Genomic DNA, 16,962 nt, shown 5'->3' on the forward strand with positions numbered 1-16,962 from the left:
CGTTGAAGTCCACCCATCTTAAACTTGCCAAGGTTGAGAAACATTGCATTAGACTGTTTTAACAAGTACTGTGAAATGGAAACTTCTGAAAATCTCTATAAATACGGTCTTCAAAGCTGAAGGTAGTATTTCCTACAGAGGTCCATTTTGGTTGCTAGGATTATTTCAGCTCTTCCTTGAATTGTCATAACAAGCAGTGTGCTTCCTTTCACCTTACCTGCCACATACTTCCAGCTCTGGATTGAATCCAGATATCCCAGTGGTCACAGGGTCAAGGAGAAGTACCTTTAAGGACACACTCAAAATAGTTGTAGTGTTTTGTTTTCTGTAACTGTTTGAATTAGGGAGGCCTACTGTGACAGAATGTGAGAATGTGGCTATTAATAACTTTCGATTGTAGATACATTACTTAACAATATGATCTGTTGAGCATATCTGTATTTTTGCACTTTTGAGTTCATATATTTCTGCACTTGTTTTAAGGGTATGTCATGATTACCAAAGGTAAAATTGTGGTGGTGTTAATTCAGACATGAGATTCAGTGTACATGTGCTTATGCCAATAGGCTACTATGATTTGCCACAATTCAGCAGTTTCCCATATATGGAACCAGATTAGTAACAAGCGTTAACTTCTTTGGTAGTCTGTCCCATACATTGTGTAACTATTTTGTGGCCTGCTTCTCTTAATAGCACTTAAAATGTATTTCATCCAACTATAAAATTTATATTTGAAGCTATTCTGTTTAAAAGTATCAATATATTTGGGTAAATGAGTCAACCTAAGTTCATTTAAAATATATTTGGGAAACTGGTGGTTCTTTTTGCTTGCCTTTGTAAATATATGTATAACATCTTGTATAAATGAGTCCATTCTGTTGCAGCATCAATAATAGACTTAGTATGAAAGTTTATAAATAGGAAAGTCAATTGCTATTTATAGCATACATCAATTCAACTTAAGTTTTGTTTGTGACATGGGTTGTGAATAAAAAAATTGGCAAGGTTCAGATGGTCATATATGATACAAACAAGCCTTTTGCCTATGCATGCAGATTGCAATTTGAACTAACCAAAAAACCAAAGTATGAAAGTCAGCTTCATAGTTTCATATACTGGTTTATTCTAAAACTTGTTCTCATACACCGGCTATTTGGTAAAATGGGATACACCAGTTAATTTGAGACAACCAGTTCTCCCCATTGATTACTCAGTAAGATACAGTATTTAGTACTGTAAAAAATGCTGAGTAATTTAAGAATGAGCAAAAATAACCCATGTGTGTCTGTCTGTTTACTAAACTAATGTGACCATCTGAATGCAGCCATTGTTATGATTTATAGCAATATTTGACCATAGTTTTGAAGTAGGCTGTATCAGTAAACCATAGACTTTAACAAAAATGATACCAGTTAACTGGAATACTGAAGTGATGGTTAAAGCCAGCTGTTTATTATCTTATGGTCTGCAGCTGAAATGCTCTTGAGAGAAATCCAATATTTTCTATAATAAAAGTAGCATTGTTATTTGTAATAAAGTGATTTGTCCTAATAATGTTTCCTTTTTTTTTTAACCTGTGGAATTAGTTGAATCAATACCACTTTCAAAGGTAGTAATTATATTTAGAAACACAACTTTCATGTGCTCAAAATTCTAACTCAAAATACACGGCTTTTATGCAACTTTGCATCTGTGGCACATCGAGTTTTTGAAATGTAGTTTGGATCCTACTGTTTTGGTTCTGAAATTCAAAGTATGCAAGATTCCAAGTGATTTCCCTCACAGATATAGAGAAATAAGTTAGTTGAGCTGAAAGTAACTGGCCCAAAGTCATCCTGCGAGCTTCTATGGCCACAAGTAGATTTGCCTCTCCACTGCATTAATCTACTGCCTTAATCTTAACTACACTACAAATTCACAAATGTGAGCTTGTTTATCAAGTTATGTTTGGTAGTTTCATAAATGTGTCTCCTTTCTGGATTGCTACCCTTTAATTTCATTTGAGGCCTGTATCGCATAATGCAATGACTTAAGTTCTATTGTTTGGTAATTTGTCATTCGACATTTTTCCAAATCCCTTTTCTTAATCAACTTGAGATGATTTCATACAAAATGGATTAGGAGTTAATTCTGATAAACATAACATTGACAGCAAAAGTTAAATTAAAAAATAAAAGCATTCTAGGGAATTAATCTGGCAATTTGCATTCCAAGTTTCCAACAGCTTTTCAGATTCTCCCACATCCAATTGTTTTTATTACACTGTATCTACAGCTTTCTGAAAACAAAAATGTGTATCAATTTCCCTTACCTGTTATGGATAATTAGAAAGATGCTTTCTCTATTGGTGTTATTATCTCAAGAATCTTCTTGGATATATAACTTCTGGGCAAAAAGTAAAAGAGGCTTCTGTTTTTCTGTTGGAATGTGTTAGTTCATTATAGATCTAGAGGGTGTTTTTTTTGCCATCATGGTTTAAAATAGAGGCCAGTTCCCATGGAGGAATGACTATCAGATTTCCACATTTTTCTCTTCATGCTTTGGAACCCAGCAGCCCTGTCTTGTTTCTTGTCCTGTCTTTGTCCAGGACAAAGCTTTGTTTATCAGCAATTTTGTCTAAAGTTCTCTTAGTGGCACTTGTTCGCTTATTATCCATCCATCTACAAATCACAATAATGTTTTGGGTATCTTAAAATTTATTGCAGCAACAGTAAACAGCCAAATAGATGCTCAAGCCTTCCATTCACATCCCTGGAAACGCATGCCCCTCTAGCTTCCACATTTATTAAGACTGGAGTTCCCACACATCATGAGCATGTAGATGTTTAAAGTAAAAAGGTTATCTGCCAATAAAAAAGTATCAAACTCTCACAACTGAGTAAACAGAATCTGGCTTCTTTAAAGAGAAATCATAAATTAAAAGGAATTTATTTCAAAAGCAGCAAGATGAATATCCCTAGTCAAAAGATAAACAAAAAAACCCTTTACTACATACTTCTGGTTGTTGTGAAATAGGGACTGCACTACCAGGTACAGTTAACACTGATACTGGGTACCAGACAATCCACAGAACTAATTCTGCATACAAGACAACAGTTCCTGACAAACCCACCTTCATTCTTTTACAACTTGTGCAAAATAGTTCCCAGTGGGCTATGACCCAAAGTTATAATGCTATGATCTAAAGATTGGTTACTTCTGGATTCACATTATTTCAATTACTACATTAAAAGTACTGGGAGCACTTATTTTGAACTGTGGGCATTTGAGGAATTTCCTTTCAGGTTAAAATATTAAATATTTAATTCAACTTTAGTTCATGCAAGACAGATACAAAACAAAAGGTCATCTCAATTTTTATAATAAAGGCAACTTGCATTCAAAATGAACTGTACCCTTATGTTTTATTCAAAGGGTAAACATGAATTAAACCCAGCTGTTTACTTGAATTACAAAAGTAACATGATTCAATATGAAAATAAGAAACTGTCTACAAATCTCTGACAGTAGTAAATTGCAATATACAATGCATACAGGAGTTATACAGAGCAACAAACTCTTGTACAAAACAAAAAATATTTTAATACCTTTAAAATCCAATTTCTTTTAAAATCACTCATGAAAAAAGGTTTGAATCGGAGTTCACACCTCAGTTAGTCAAGCCTCAGGAAGCTACGTTACAACTATTGAATATACAAAGTGACATTTCTTTCTTCACCAGCCAGTTCAAATTCAAGTTCTCTTTCCTTTAGCATTCCTTGCTGATACTTATCGTATGTCAAGATCTAAAGCCGCCTTCAAGTCATGAGAACTGAATTTGCTGAACACCAGGGATCTAGGGAGTACAAAACAAATACACATTAAGTTCAGAAACACAGTTATTTGTGGGGTCTATTATAGTGATCTTTGTTGTTGTTGTTTATTCATTCAGTCGCTTCCGACTCTTCGTGACTTCATGGACCAGCCCACGCCAGAGCTTCCTGTCAGTCGTCAACACCCCCAGGGACGAGTCCGTCACCTCTAGAATATCATCCATCCACCTTGCCCTTGGTCGGCCCCTCTTCCTTTTGCCCTCCACTCTCCCTAGCATCAGCATCTTCTCCAGGGTGTCCTGTCTTCTCATTGTGTGGCCAAAGTATTTCAGTTTTGCCTTGAATATCATTCCCTCAAGTGAGCAGTCTGGCTTTATTTCCTGGAGGATGGACTGGTTTGATCTTCTTGCAGTCCAAGGCACTCTCAGAATTTTCCTCCAACACCACAGTTCAAAAGCAGTAGTGATCTTAGAAATACCAAATTTTGTCTTTGTCCTTCAAGTTCTGACTACAGAAACTGGGAATACTGAAACAAAAATTAAGGGGGGAAAAAGGAAATGCTATACCTGTTGATAAGATGTTGTATAAACCATGACGTTTTGTTGCTGGCCATCTGTAGCTATCAAACCTGCTGGCAACTGGTTAGCTACATAAGAAAAATAGCATAGTTAAAAGATTTCTGCCCATGTAGAATTACATACCAAATCCAACTTAAGTATCTACCATTAAACAGTATCAGAGCTGATCTCTTTCACTAATACGTACTGGAACTGCAACCCAATAGTACCAGATGAACGTTAGACCTTCATGACAAAGAGTTCAACTGTGAACTAATTTGGAAAATAAAAACATACAGTAGTATGAATGAAAAACATTAAAGGACATATTATCTGTCTCAGCTTTCACTTGGTAGTCAGATTAATTCTCCCCAACGCATGTTAATATTTTCAGCCTTTTAAAGCATGGCTGTTTTGAAGTACATCAGTGCACCTTAATGGAAACAGCATGATCAAAGGTTCTCTCCTATCCTCTGTATGAGCAGAGATCTTGCTCTTTTATAAACTCTGCCTGTGTCTGGCAAATATTTTTAATACACACAAAACAAATGTGCGTAATATAATCAGTCCAACAGGGCAAGCTCCACCTAATGCAATGATCTGGTCACAGTGTATACAATGTTTCTGACAAAACAACATGGTTTCAAAGACAAAGATCTGTTAACTTCAGTCGTTGATGTTTTCACACACTTGTTGCTCCACGTTCTTTCCTCCAGCAGTGTACTGCCAAAGTTTCTTTGAGCATTTTAAAACTATGACAAAAGGTATGTATTGTAGGGCAGAGGAGCGAGAGAGCGAGCATGTGTTACTAAAAATCAGTCACCTCTGTTGAATGGTGTTTCCACTTATATAGAAGGCTTCCCTGCCTTACTTTCAAGTATACTTCCTCTCATTCAGGAGGATTATCTGACCTTCAGATGAACTTTTGGGGGGGAAACTGTCACATAAATACCAGCTATAGTTCAATACAATTAACAAGCTTCATCAATCATCAGTATTAAGCAACAACCACCAAATCTGAATCAATCACTTTTAGTAATACTTACTAAATGCTTCCTCTGTGAGCTCCTCGCTAAGGCCGTCTGCTGTGGTAACTGTTCCACCAATACCTTTTTCTCCTTTCATTGCCTTGAAAAACAATAAATAATGTTTTTACATGTAATGCATGCACTTTCTACAACTCACAATAAAATTGTATACAGTTTGAAATCTCTCTTTCTCTCTTATACCAAAGACTTGTCCCAATAGGAGACTGTTAATTTTGCCTATTACTGATCATATTAGATATTCATATAGTAAGTTTTCTGGGTAAGCTTCTTAAGACAAAATGGCAAATTAGCCAGATGTTCAGAGGAATTTTCCCACAGCTGTCTTCCCACTGCCAGCTCGCTCTGTCTGAACCAGGGGGGTGGAGTGTGGTTCTGTCTTCCAACTTGCTATGAATGGCTATTTACAGAGAGAAGCTGCAACAGCAACCACCATTCCTTATTAAGAGATGCAAAGGTATCGGCTCTGCTCACCCTTATCACTATGATAAACAAAGTAGAAGTAAAATAAATGTAAGGTAAGGCCACAAGTAAAATCCCAGGTCCCCATATAATAAAACATAGTGGAAGGCTATCAGACCTAAGAGAGGGAAGAGAAGATGCTAGTGTCAAAATTTATATATTTTACTTTGATTTTATGGAGATTCTTACCATTTTCTTCTCAGAACCTAACATATTAACTCATACAAGGCTAACCGCAAATGTTGACCCACATTGTTAAAGGAACACATTTGTAAATACAAGCTGCTTTTTTAGTCTAGTCCATGTGATATGAACTATAGGCATATTTTTTCTACTATAGACAGTACACCTATACAGGTAAAGGAAAATCTTTACAAAACACTACAGTGCAGGTACAAAGTGATCCTCTTTTCCAATACAAACACGAATACAATTACCCAGCTATCCTTACTTCCAATAAAAACATGTTTAAAGCTACATAACACACAATGAAACAGTTGCAAATAGAATTACAAACCTCTCTAAACTTTTGAAGATACAACTTCAAAGGTTCAACATAGCTATCAAATCCCAGAGTAGACATAGCAAAGAGAATATCTTCTCCATTTATTGTCTTCCGTTTCTCTTGATGACACCTCTCACTCGCTTCTGACGTAATAAAGCTGATGAATTCACTGACACACTCCTGCACACATTCTTTTGCGTCTTTAGCAATCTAAAAAATACACAATATACATTAAAATATTTTTAAACTACCATTTTCACAAAGAGATAAAAATGATAATAAAACAAAAAGAACAAAACAGAACAGGCATAATAATTTAAAAAGCAATAAAGTACAATGTAACTGGCTAAAATGACTAGGCAAACAGTAATTATTTTAATTTGGCAGCAAATAGAAAAATAATTGCTGCCTTTCTATGGGAGAGGGTTCTGCAAACCAAATGCTGTTAATAGAAAAGGCTCCTCTGTTCAAGCATAGCATGCTAAAAGCACTTGCAAAAGAGCCCTCCAGCATGTCTAAAATATAAGAACAAGCCAGGCAGACACAGGCAGTTATGTTCTTTCAGGCTTTTAAGCCCCAAAATATTTTGGCCTTTAAGCCCAAGCATTGTCATGGACTGGGAAAAATGAGTACCCAGCTTGCTGGGGAAGGTGACGACTGGGGAAGGCAATGGCAAACCACCCCGATATAGTCTGCCAAGAAAACATCGCCAAAGTGGCATCCCCCCAGAGGGTCAGGCATGACTCAGTGCTTGCACAGGGGACCTTTCACCTTTCACCTTCATTGACATGGACTGGGAAGCAAACAGGCAACCTGTTCAGCTTCCTCAGGATCAATGTAATGTAATCATGTCTGGCTGTACCTGTTAGAAATGTTAGTTATATTCCATAATAGCTGATATTCTCCACTTATCAGAGCATATAGGATCATGGTCAAACCATCCTTATGCAAGGATGGTTAAAGCTGGTAAAGACTGTTCACGCTAGTAAAGTTAGTGTGGTCCCAAACAATACATCTGGATCAAGGAGAACAACCAAATGACATTCCTGGGCATGGGAAACTTATATCATAGAGCATCCATTTTATTGGATTTTGCCTTAGTTTACCGATTCTTGTCCAGCCTGCTACTAGTCCCAAGTACCAGTTTTGCATCTCATTTGATTAATCAGTGTCTAATCTGATTCAGGTGACAAGGAGATCAGAGCTGAATACTATCAAAATATTGATGATATCTTAATGCCAAATCCCCGAATTATGTAGTAATTACCATATTACCCAATTACCAATTACCATAATTACCCAATTACGTAGTAGAGGTACCATGTAGTCTAGCAGAAATGTTGCAGAACCATTTTTTAAAATTCGCCCTGCACCTATGAATGGACATCTATGTCTAATCAAAGAGCCAATCTAGCAGTTATCAATAGTCAATGATATTAAAAGCTATTAATTTTTAAAATAATCTAATAAATAAAGCTTATTACTCAGCTTAATCTGAATTAATTCTTAAGTACACCAAGAAAGACTGATGAAAAATACACATTTTAAACAGAGAATTGGCAAATAGAAAATATTTTTAAAATCACAACACTTCCAAAATAAAGCACCCTGTTTATGCCCAAACCAGGATGATCTATATTCAAAATGGCTGAAATTCAGTACGTTTTGCACACCACTAAATAAAAATTAAATGTTATCTTAATGAAGAAATGCTTCTGAGAATTTTTAATTATCAGCAATTTCTGTTCAATCTGAGAAATGACCTGGCCATCTCTTTTTAAGAGCATGAAAACTGTCCCAGCATTTAAAATTTGTGTTTCTCTGACAAGAGAAAAATGCAACACTTCTATTCCGGACAAGATGGAGTTGTGACTAAACAAGAAACACAATACTCTTGCTTGTTAATGGAGACTAATGACTTGGCTCGAAAATCTAGGTATAAAATATGGAATACTAGCAAAGATTTATTTTACAGATATTACCTTTCCTGTCTGAGGTATAGCATTCTTCATTATCCTTGCCACATTTGCAATAGGAAGGTATATATCTTGTTCTCTAAAACTCTCTTTGGAACCATTTGTGTCTTCATGATCATTCATGCTGTCCTCAGTATCTAAGAAAACACATATAAATGTTAATTACATACATCAGGAACTTTAATCAATGCACTGATACCCTACTGAAAAATCTACCCCTTACTTTATTTACATTACCCTTTTACTATAATCAAAAGTGCTTTAAAGTAACTACCAGTTTCTCTTTCATATTTTTACTTGACATTCCAGCATCTTGAGAATAAAAAGAATATTCCCTTAGCCTAACACCACCATCAATATTAACTCTGAGACACAGCTTATATCAAGGATGGGCAATATGTCACTCTTGCACTAATTTTATGCACTGTTTGGCCTTCCTTCAAAGGTCCTTTACAACTTTTTAAATTCAGAGCACTAAAACAAGTTATTTATATCTTCCCTGGCAGCCTACTGTATAGGAAGAAAGAAGGAAGACATTTAAAAAAAAAAAAGGGATGTCAAGAAAAGAGAGAATGGGCAACTCCACCCACTGAAGAATTAATGCATTCTATTCAACATACTACTTACCATCATGAGGTTGGATCACATAGTGACTACCACCAATGTAATCTCCAGCAATTCCCAGCTGAGAAGCATCTGTGGTAGAACTATCACCATCCATCTAGAATAGTAAGGTGACATTGTGAAATAGAACACTGGGTGTATGTACGCACACAAACGCACACACACATATCACCATCATGATGAATGGAAATATATATAATATTGCCTATCTTCTATACCTAAACTTTGGTTTTATATTTGCTTCCCACTGCATTTCTTATTATTCAGTTCAATCTATCTACTGAATTGTTTTAGCACACAGCGATACTACCGTTCATGTGTAATTTAATGGTATGGCTTTTCTTTATCATCCACAAACAACGTATTTTATTCTTTCTTGGGGCATTTATCCATACAAACCGAAGGGACCGAGTGCTTCGGATCATACATGCAGGAGCTACAAAACATGCATCAAGTGTTAAAGGGTTATACATAAGTACTTAATTATCCACTATTTCAAATGACGGAGTATTTCTGAGGGCGTGATGTTTTGTATGACAGGTGCTACTATTCATTAGATAACCATAAATTCTTCACAAAACAATGTTATGTTTCTCTCTGTGTAAATATTTCATGCTTTGGCTGAAATTTTAAAAAAATTACTGCCACTTCCATAAATAAGGATTGTGATAAATTTATTTTAATAATCTCAAAAAATATATATATATCCAAGGAAGTATCACCTACTTCTTTTCTTCGATTTCACTATGCCAATAATGGAATAAAAATAATGCTTGCGGGATTACATATAAATTAATATTCCCAGAAAAATGTAAGCTCAAAGTGTTATAGCAAGGGCTGCATAATAAAACCCCATCCCTGCCAATCACTTACTGCAAAGATTGTAATATACAAATATTCACAGTCCCTCTAAAAGTTAAACTTTTGTTGGAGATGTCCTCTAGCTGATGACATGCCAAGTTGTGCGTAAGTGTGTGTGTGAATGAGAGCTAGTTTGGTGTAGTGGTTAAGGCAATGGCCTAGAAACCAGGAGACTGAGAGTTCTAGGTCTGCCTTACACATGAATGCCGGCTGGCTGACTTTGGGCCAGTCCCTCTCTCTCAGCCCAACTCACCTCACAGGGTTGCTGTTCTGGGGAAAACAGAAGGCAGGGGTATTAGGTATGTTCACAGCCTTGAGTTATATATTTAAAAAAGGATAAAAATCTAGTAATAATAATAATGTGTTGATGAAAAAAAAGAATGAACTGTGATCATTTACCTTAGCACAATTTATCAAGAGCATAAATACAATCAAATATCCCCTTTCAAGAGGAAACTTATCCTCCAAGTAAACTGACTTTCATTAATTGAATATGATCAATGCAGTAGGTCTGCTAGTGGACATTGACATTATATGAAGCACATCCTACCTCTTTTGAAATAGTCTTAGGAACCTTACTATTTTTAATTCTATATTATCATGGTGATATTACATTTACGTATCATTGATGAATATTCTGTAGAACACATTATGCCACAAAACACTACATGGGTGACTTCATTCATATAACTGTATTTGGCTAAAAACTATAACTTTAATTAATTTATTTTGCTTAAACATAAAAACAATATACCTCAAAAACAATTTCAACTATCTGGCTTATGTTGAAAGATCTGCACTACTGAATAGTTAAACTGTCATTGATTCAGCTCCTTCTGAAGAGCTATTATTTTCCTAGCAGAAAAAATAATTATCTTCAAAGCCCATTTTTTCCTCTAACATAAGAAAAAGTGGTAAAACTGAGGAAAACAGGGTCAAAACAATTTTGCCCATATGCTCCAGTAAGCCATATATTATTTGAATATAATTTGTAGACACTGAGAAAAGTATTACTGCACTGGGGTAACCTGATAAAAGAAAGAAGGGAGAAAGGCTATGTCAGATTCTCACTGAATCTGTTAGACAATAAAACTGCATTTTATTTAATCTTAATTTAAACTTTTCCTTGCTTCTAGAATACTTCAAATAATCGATCTCTAAATAAAAATTCTGAACACTTATGCCATTTCATCTACTTGTTAGGAAATTTTAAAAATTTTTCTGGCCTATTTAAAAAATCACTCAAACCAGTCTTCTTCCCTCACCCAGTAAAAATTACCCTATAGCTGAATGTCGAATTGCCCATACTTGCAGAACCATGTTAATGAGCTAGATCCTTTTTGCTGAGTCCAGCTCCTTACTATATGGCCCCACAATGCAGCTTTCTTAGCAACAGTACATAAATAGTTTGCCATGGCTTTCTTTTATGGGATGTTTTTTGATTTCCCAGTGTAACCTACAGCTCTGGTTTTCTCTGGGAGTCACCATTCCAAGTACTAATTAGGCCTTGTTTTGTTTAGATTCTGAGCCCAGGAAAGGCCGGCCAGATATTGCCATCTGCTGAAACTGACTTCATGGACACCTCCATGGTTGTTTTCTAGCCAGACTGGTCCAGTTCACATGAACCAGTTAATTTTTTTCCTTAAAATCTAGAAGGCTATATATTTCATGTTGCATGAATTGCTCCATAACTTTATTTACGCAACTTTATACTTCAATTGCAAAAGTCTCTAATGGATTTATAGTGCAATATACAATAAATCAACATTTAAAACAATGTAATAATAAATTAAATACATTCATCATGAACACTCCCAAACCTCTATAAATCTTCATTTTTGATGTGGCATTCTCTGGTTCCAAACTTTCTGGAATAGCGAAGTTTTAACTAGTCTTCAGAATACCACAAGGGAAAGATGTGTTTTACCTACGGGGACAAGCTGTTCTACAGGAGCACCAGTCCTATAGGGAATGCCTGCTCTTGAGCCCCTTACCATTGGACCTCCCAATTTATGGGGATTATCATCAAGCATTCTCTGTTGATATGCACTGGGTGGACAGCTTCTACCTGGAACAGGTGGTTTTAAAGACACCTAGGTCCCAAGCCATGTAGGGCCTTACAGGTGGTGACCAGTACCATAAATGGTACTCAAAACAAACTAGTAAACAGTGCAGGTCCCAAAGCAGAGGTGTCACAAGGTAGTACTGTGCTGGATCTATGCAGCTATTTCCTATACCAGCTGAAGATTTGGGGTGGCCTTCAAGGACAGTCCTATGTGAACAAAGTTATAGTAATCTAGTTGAAAGGTGGTAAGAGAATATCTGTCCTCAGTACCCCTTTATGAGTAAGCTAACCTGAGAAGGGCCTTTTTGCCCTGAGTTCACATTTAGAGCACACAAAGTGGGTGGAAGTAGGAAGAGGCTCAGAGTCATCCTGTGACCCAGAGGGTGCCCAGAAAGGAGTTATGAAAGAAGTGGGCTGGAAGGAAGGGGTGGGTACTCAGTTAAGGAGCTGCTTTCATCACATGCCAAACTGAAAGGGATACCGTACCAGATCACTGAGCAAACTGCTTCAGATTGCCTGATAGGAGCCAGACATTCGTACTGCAATAGTTCTGTCATTGCAGCTGGAAAAGCATGGATACACTCATATCCCTAATGTAGTCCCAGGGGGCACTTTTCCATGTTTCTCTGCTCAGAGGCCCCAAGGAATGGCCACAAACTGCCCAGCCTGTCCATCCAAGTCATTACAATCAACAGGAAGAGAGTGAGGTCATGGCAGCAAGTGGATGGAGACTTGCCAACAGGCCACGACAAATTACTCTCAGAACTGGTTCTTCCCTAATGCAGATAATGCTTCGAGATATGTCCACATAGGCTTCTTGGTATCACCAGAAAAGTGGCATCCTTCTGGGATATTTTTTCCAACTTCTCTAGCTTACAGTCCTGGGCCTTCCTGATAGTCTTTCAACCAAGTCCTGTCTAGTATAACCCTACTGATGTTTTCAAGATGTGTCAAAGTCAGCCATCACATCTGAAAGCACTATACTGCCAAGAGTTTTTATCCTCATACTTTTGGTATGATATCTTTGATATCCTTCTCTGAGCATGTCATTGAATTCATTTATAGGATTGTATTAGGCAAATTAACACAAGCTGTCTTTTCAGTTAAGTAACAGTGTATTATTTTATTTTATATAAACCTGTTTCTAAGCACATATATTTTGACTTATTTTTAAAAAGACGATGTCCATAGCTTATTCCTGATGATTATACTGAATATTATCCCCTCCAGTTATCTCTGCCCTTTTAAAATTACAATTGACAAATGATGCAGATATTCCAAGTTTTGTATATATGTCTGGTATGTTATTAATTGCAAATGCATGTTTGTGTGTGTTGGCTGGTATTGACAACATAGCTCTTACTCCGTTTTTGCCCACTGTAGACATAATCAACTAGTGTGATCTCCTTGTGATTATGGTGTGGGTACATAAATTCAGAGTTAAATGTCAACCATTTAGCAATAACCCTACCCCATGGAGTGGAGTGCAAGACAGAAGAAATAAGCAGATGCTAATTGATTGATGTAAAAAAAAAATTGGCAGGCAAAAAAGGAACAGCAGCCGATAAGCATATATTATGTTTCAAGTCTAGCAAAGTATAGACAATTGAACAGATTAATCTGTATTTTCCTCATTCAGTGTAATAATTTATGCTGAAACTTTTAAGAATAAACTCAATTAAGATCAGTGCAGTCTGCTTTTGAGCTGTTAACAGACTTTCTTATTCATTTGCTTTGCCTGTGAGCAAAACTGTACATGAGAGGGGATCTATATTAGACCTATAGGTAAAGGTAAAGGTTTCCCTTGACATTAAGTCCAGTCGTGTCCGACTCTAGGGGGCGGTGCTCATCTCCGTTTCAAAGCCGAAGAGCCAGCGTTTGTCCGTAGACACTTCCTCTGTGGTCATGTGGCCGGCATGACTACACGGAATGCCGTTACCTGCCCGCCAAAGCGGTACCTATTAATCTACTCACATTTGCATGTTTTCGAACTGCTAGGTTGGCAGGAGCTGGAACTAGCAACGGGAGCTCACCCCATCACGCGGATTCAAACCGCCGACCTTCTGACAGACCATATATACTCAGTGTGATGGATAAAATACTTCTAATAGGTTTTGTCTAAACTCAATAAAACAATCAAAACCCACATAAAATATGCAAGGCTCCCTGAAAAAAATAAGCCAGAGAACTCTGCTGAAGTATTTGCACTCTGATAGGTTCACAAACATTTACTCACATGGTTGCAGGTTAAAATTAGGCAGGCAGGCTGGCAAAAACAAAACAAAACAAAAAAACAAAAAAACCCTGATCGAAAAATACTGGTCTGCTATAGTTGTATTTACAGTTCAAAAAAAGGCTTGCTCAGAATTCTGCCCACCCATACATCAACCTTGCCGGATGAACACCTTCAGGGCCCAGTGATAAGGTCACTTGAGAGGGCCTGCACGTGGGAGACTATCAAGAGAAACAACAGCCGTGTCTGAATGTTAGAGCGAAGAGAAAAACGACCCACCACCGACCCTGAGTGAAACGCTTTCGGGCAATGTAGCTCCACAGCTCCCGCACACCTTTAGGGCCTCATGCCCAGAGAGCAGGACGAAGCAGCCCCTCGCGGGGAGGGGGGGACCCTTTCTGACAGCGTCCTATCTCCCCTCGGACCCATTCCTCCAACCGCGAAATGCGGAGCTGCGCGACGGTGGGTCGGGGGAGAAGCGATCGGGGGCGGGGGACCAACCCCTTCGGAAGCCCCCCCGCACCCCGCGATTCCTCTCCTTTAGGCCGGGAGAAGCCAAAAGCAGACAAAGCGCGTCGACATAAACAGCCCCAACTCTACCCCAGGAGGGAAAGGGAGCTGGGGGGGAGAAGGGGAGGCCGCCACGGAGCGTTACAGCAGCCCCCCCAAACAGCATGGCCACCGCAGAGGGGCCCTCACCGCCGGGGGACCCCGGGGAGCCCCCTTGTCTCGCCTGCCCTGCCCCCCTCGGCGAGAGGGCGCGAAGGTGAAAGCAGGAGGGCGACGGTTCCCTCGCCCCTTCCCCGCAGGCACGCGAGGCGCCGCGCTTTCCTCCGCCGCCGCCGCCCCGCGCGGGCCTCGCTCCCGGCCCCCAGTGTTTCCGGGGCCCAGACAGCGCCGCCATCTCGGCTTCCCCTCCCCTCAGGGCGGCGGCGGGAGGAGAAGCAGCACAAAGACGCGGGCGGGAGCCGGGTCCGCTCGACTCTCCCTTCTCGGACTGGCTTTCCCTGCGCCCCACACTTCCTGGTCCCCTCAGCGGCGGCGCGGCGGCAACGCCGGAGCCCGGGGAGGGAGACGGACATTTCATTCGAGCCTGCAGTGGAACCGGTTAGCAATCATTGGCCGGAGCCAGGCACAAACCTCCAGTGCGGCCCTGGTTGGCTCCCTCCGCAAATCGGCTGTTTGGTTGGACAGAAAATGGCTGCGAAGGAACCAGTCCCAGCGCGGAGGACCGCTTCCCGAAGCCGGCCTGCCCTCCCTCCGCGCCGCCTCCTGCCCGCCCCCCCGCGCGGGAGGCTCTTCCCGCTGAAGGATCCCCTCCCACCGCTGCCTGCGCCCATCCGCGAAAATACCGCCGGCGGCTTCTCTGGGAGCGGCCCCGCCCGGTCTCCGCTCTTTATACGTGGAGGCTGCGGCCGTCTCCCTGTCTCTTGTACCAGGCTGCGAAGAGCAACGTGGCAATCTCTTTCTCCAACGTTTTTCCTATCCCCCCCTTTTTTTAACTGGCTAGGAGCCTTTTATCAAAGTAAGCATGCAAAATGCCAAACCATGGTTTAAGCATTCACATATGTTGTGTCACAAGCAAACCAGATGTTGACTTTGCGAGTTAGATGGATACAACCTCTATATAATTTACTTGCCAGGATCAAAACATAGCTTGAAGGGAGCCATTTACCTCAACTCAGCAATGGTGGGTTATTCAGTAAACTCTGGTTAAGGATTTCTTTTTCATTATAAAACTAAAACAAGCAAATAATATTTCCCTTCTGGGAACTGTTCCAAAGCCTAGGTGTCAATTCTTATATAGAGGTTGTATCCATCTAACTCGCACCCCTGCTGATACTCTTGATGGACATGTCCATCAAGAGGAGGAAAGGATGGCGTGTACATCATGATGTCATCATGAAAATGACATGCATTATGTACTAGTGTCAGACACCATGATGTCATTATATACTCACATTATTTGCATGATGATACTGTGATGCATGTATCATTAATCAGATGTCATGATGGCTAGTTATTGGCACTGCTGAGGTCCATCTAGTTTTCTTCGGAACAATGCAGGAGTGATTTGCCATTTCCATCTTCTGGAGCACCTTACCTTTTGAAAATGTAGAAACTGGCTGTAGGTATCTATTACAAGCTATGATGATGAAAAACAACCAAAACTTGTGTTGTGACTTCATAGCACAAACCCAAATTGTGTTTGTGTCCTGACTTTGGATGCAAGTCTGTGAGTTATCTGATTTGCATCACAATGTCACAACAAACATTTTGTTAACCCCCCCCCCCCCGCAGGTCCCTGTGTGACTGTATGGGAGAGATGTAGGTGAGCCTAATTAGGTATCGGATGTTGCCTCATAGGTTTGCTGTGTGTGTGTGTGAAATGAGTAGATTTTGGTTGTGATGGGAAGGAGGAAAAATGGCAGGAAATGAGGGGCAGGCCAAGACAGGGAAAAAGAAACCAGCAGTCTAGTGCTACTTTCTACTTCCAGATCATTCTTCATTCCCAGATCTGGGAAGCCAACTTGCTGGTGACCTAGAACTCAGGTTGGTCTGGATTCATGCCAGATCTATCTGCAGTAAAACAGCAATTCTTAAGCTTGTAGTAGATGAGCAGAAAAGTCTGGCATCTGTTACGAAGACCTGCATGGGTGAGCACAGTGACATAGGGTTCTTGTCCAGTGGCTCTGTTGGGAAGGAAAGAGCAGAGACATCGACTGCCTGGTTGCACTACACTCAAATTTGCCAGGATCTTGACTCCTCATGGGTGGGATCTGGAGTGGTGACTAGACAACATCTGGGTACCTCCTGGATT

At 39.5% G+C, this 16,962-nt stretch overlaps 1 protein-coding gene and 1 long non-coding RNA gene across 2 annotated transcripts in view; both read right to left on the reverse strand.

Annotated features, from left to right (window-relative positions):
- The window catches only part of LOC134501351 (uncharacterized), a 243,836-nt gene that overhangs the window by 47,549 nt on the left and 179,325 nt on the right, over positions 1–16,962 (reverse strand). The gene's annotated exons all lie outside the window — the stretch shown is intronic.
- NFYB (nuclear transcription factor Y subunit beta) lies at positions 2,913–15,419 on the reverse strand. The gene is made up of 7 exons (XM_063308258.1): positions 15,282–15,419; positions 8,986–9,079; positions 8,365–8,495; positions 6,395–6,592; positions 5,416–5,497; positions 4,379–4,458; positions 2,913–3,835 (listed from the first exon to the last, which is right to left on the reverse strand). The coding sequence occupies exons 2-7, from the start codon at positions 9,077–9,079 to the stop codon at positions 3,803–3,805; spliced, it is 618 nt and encodes a 205-aa protein (XP_063164328.1). The 5' UTR covers positions 15,282–15,419; the 3' UTR covers positions 2,913–3,802.

The sequence above is a fragment of the Candoia aspera genome, chromosome 7 (genome assembly GCF_035149785.1).
Source record: "Candoia aspera isolate rCanAsp1 chromosome 7, rCanAsp1.hap2, whole genome shotgun sequence".
Lineage (NCBI taxonomy): Eukaryota > Metazoa > Chordata > Lepidosauria > Squamata > Boidae > Candoia > Candoia aspera.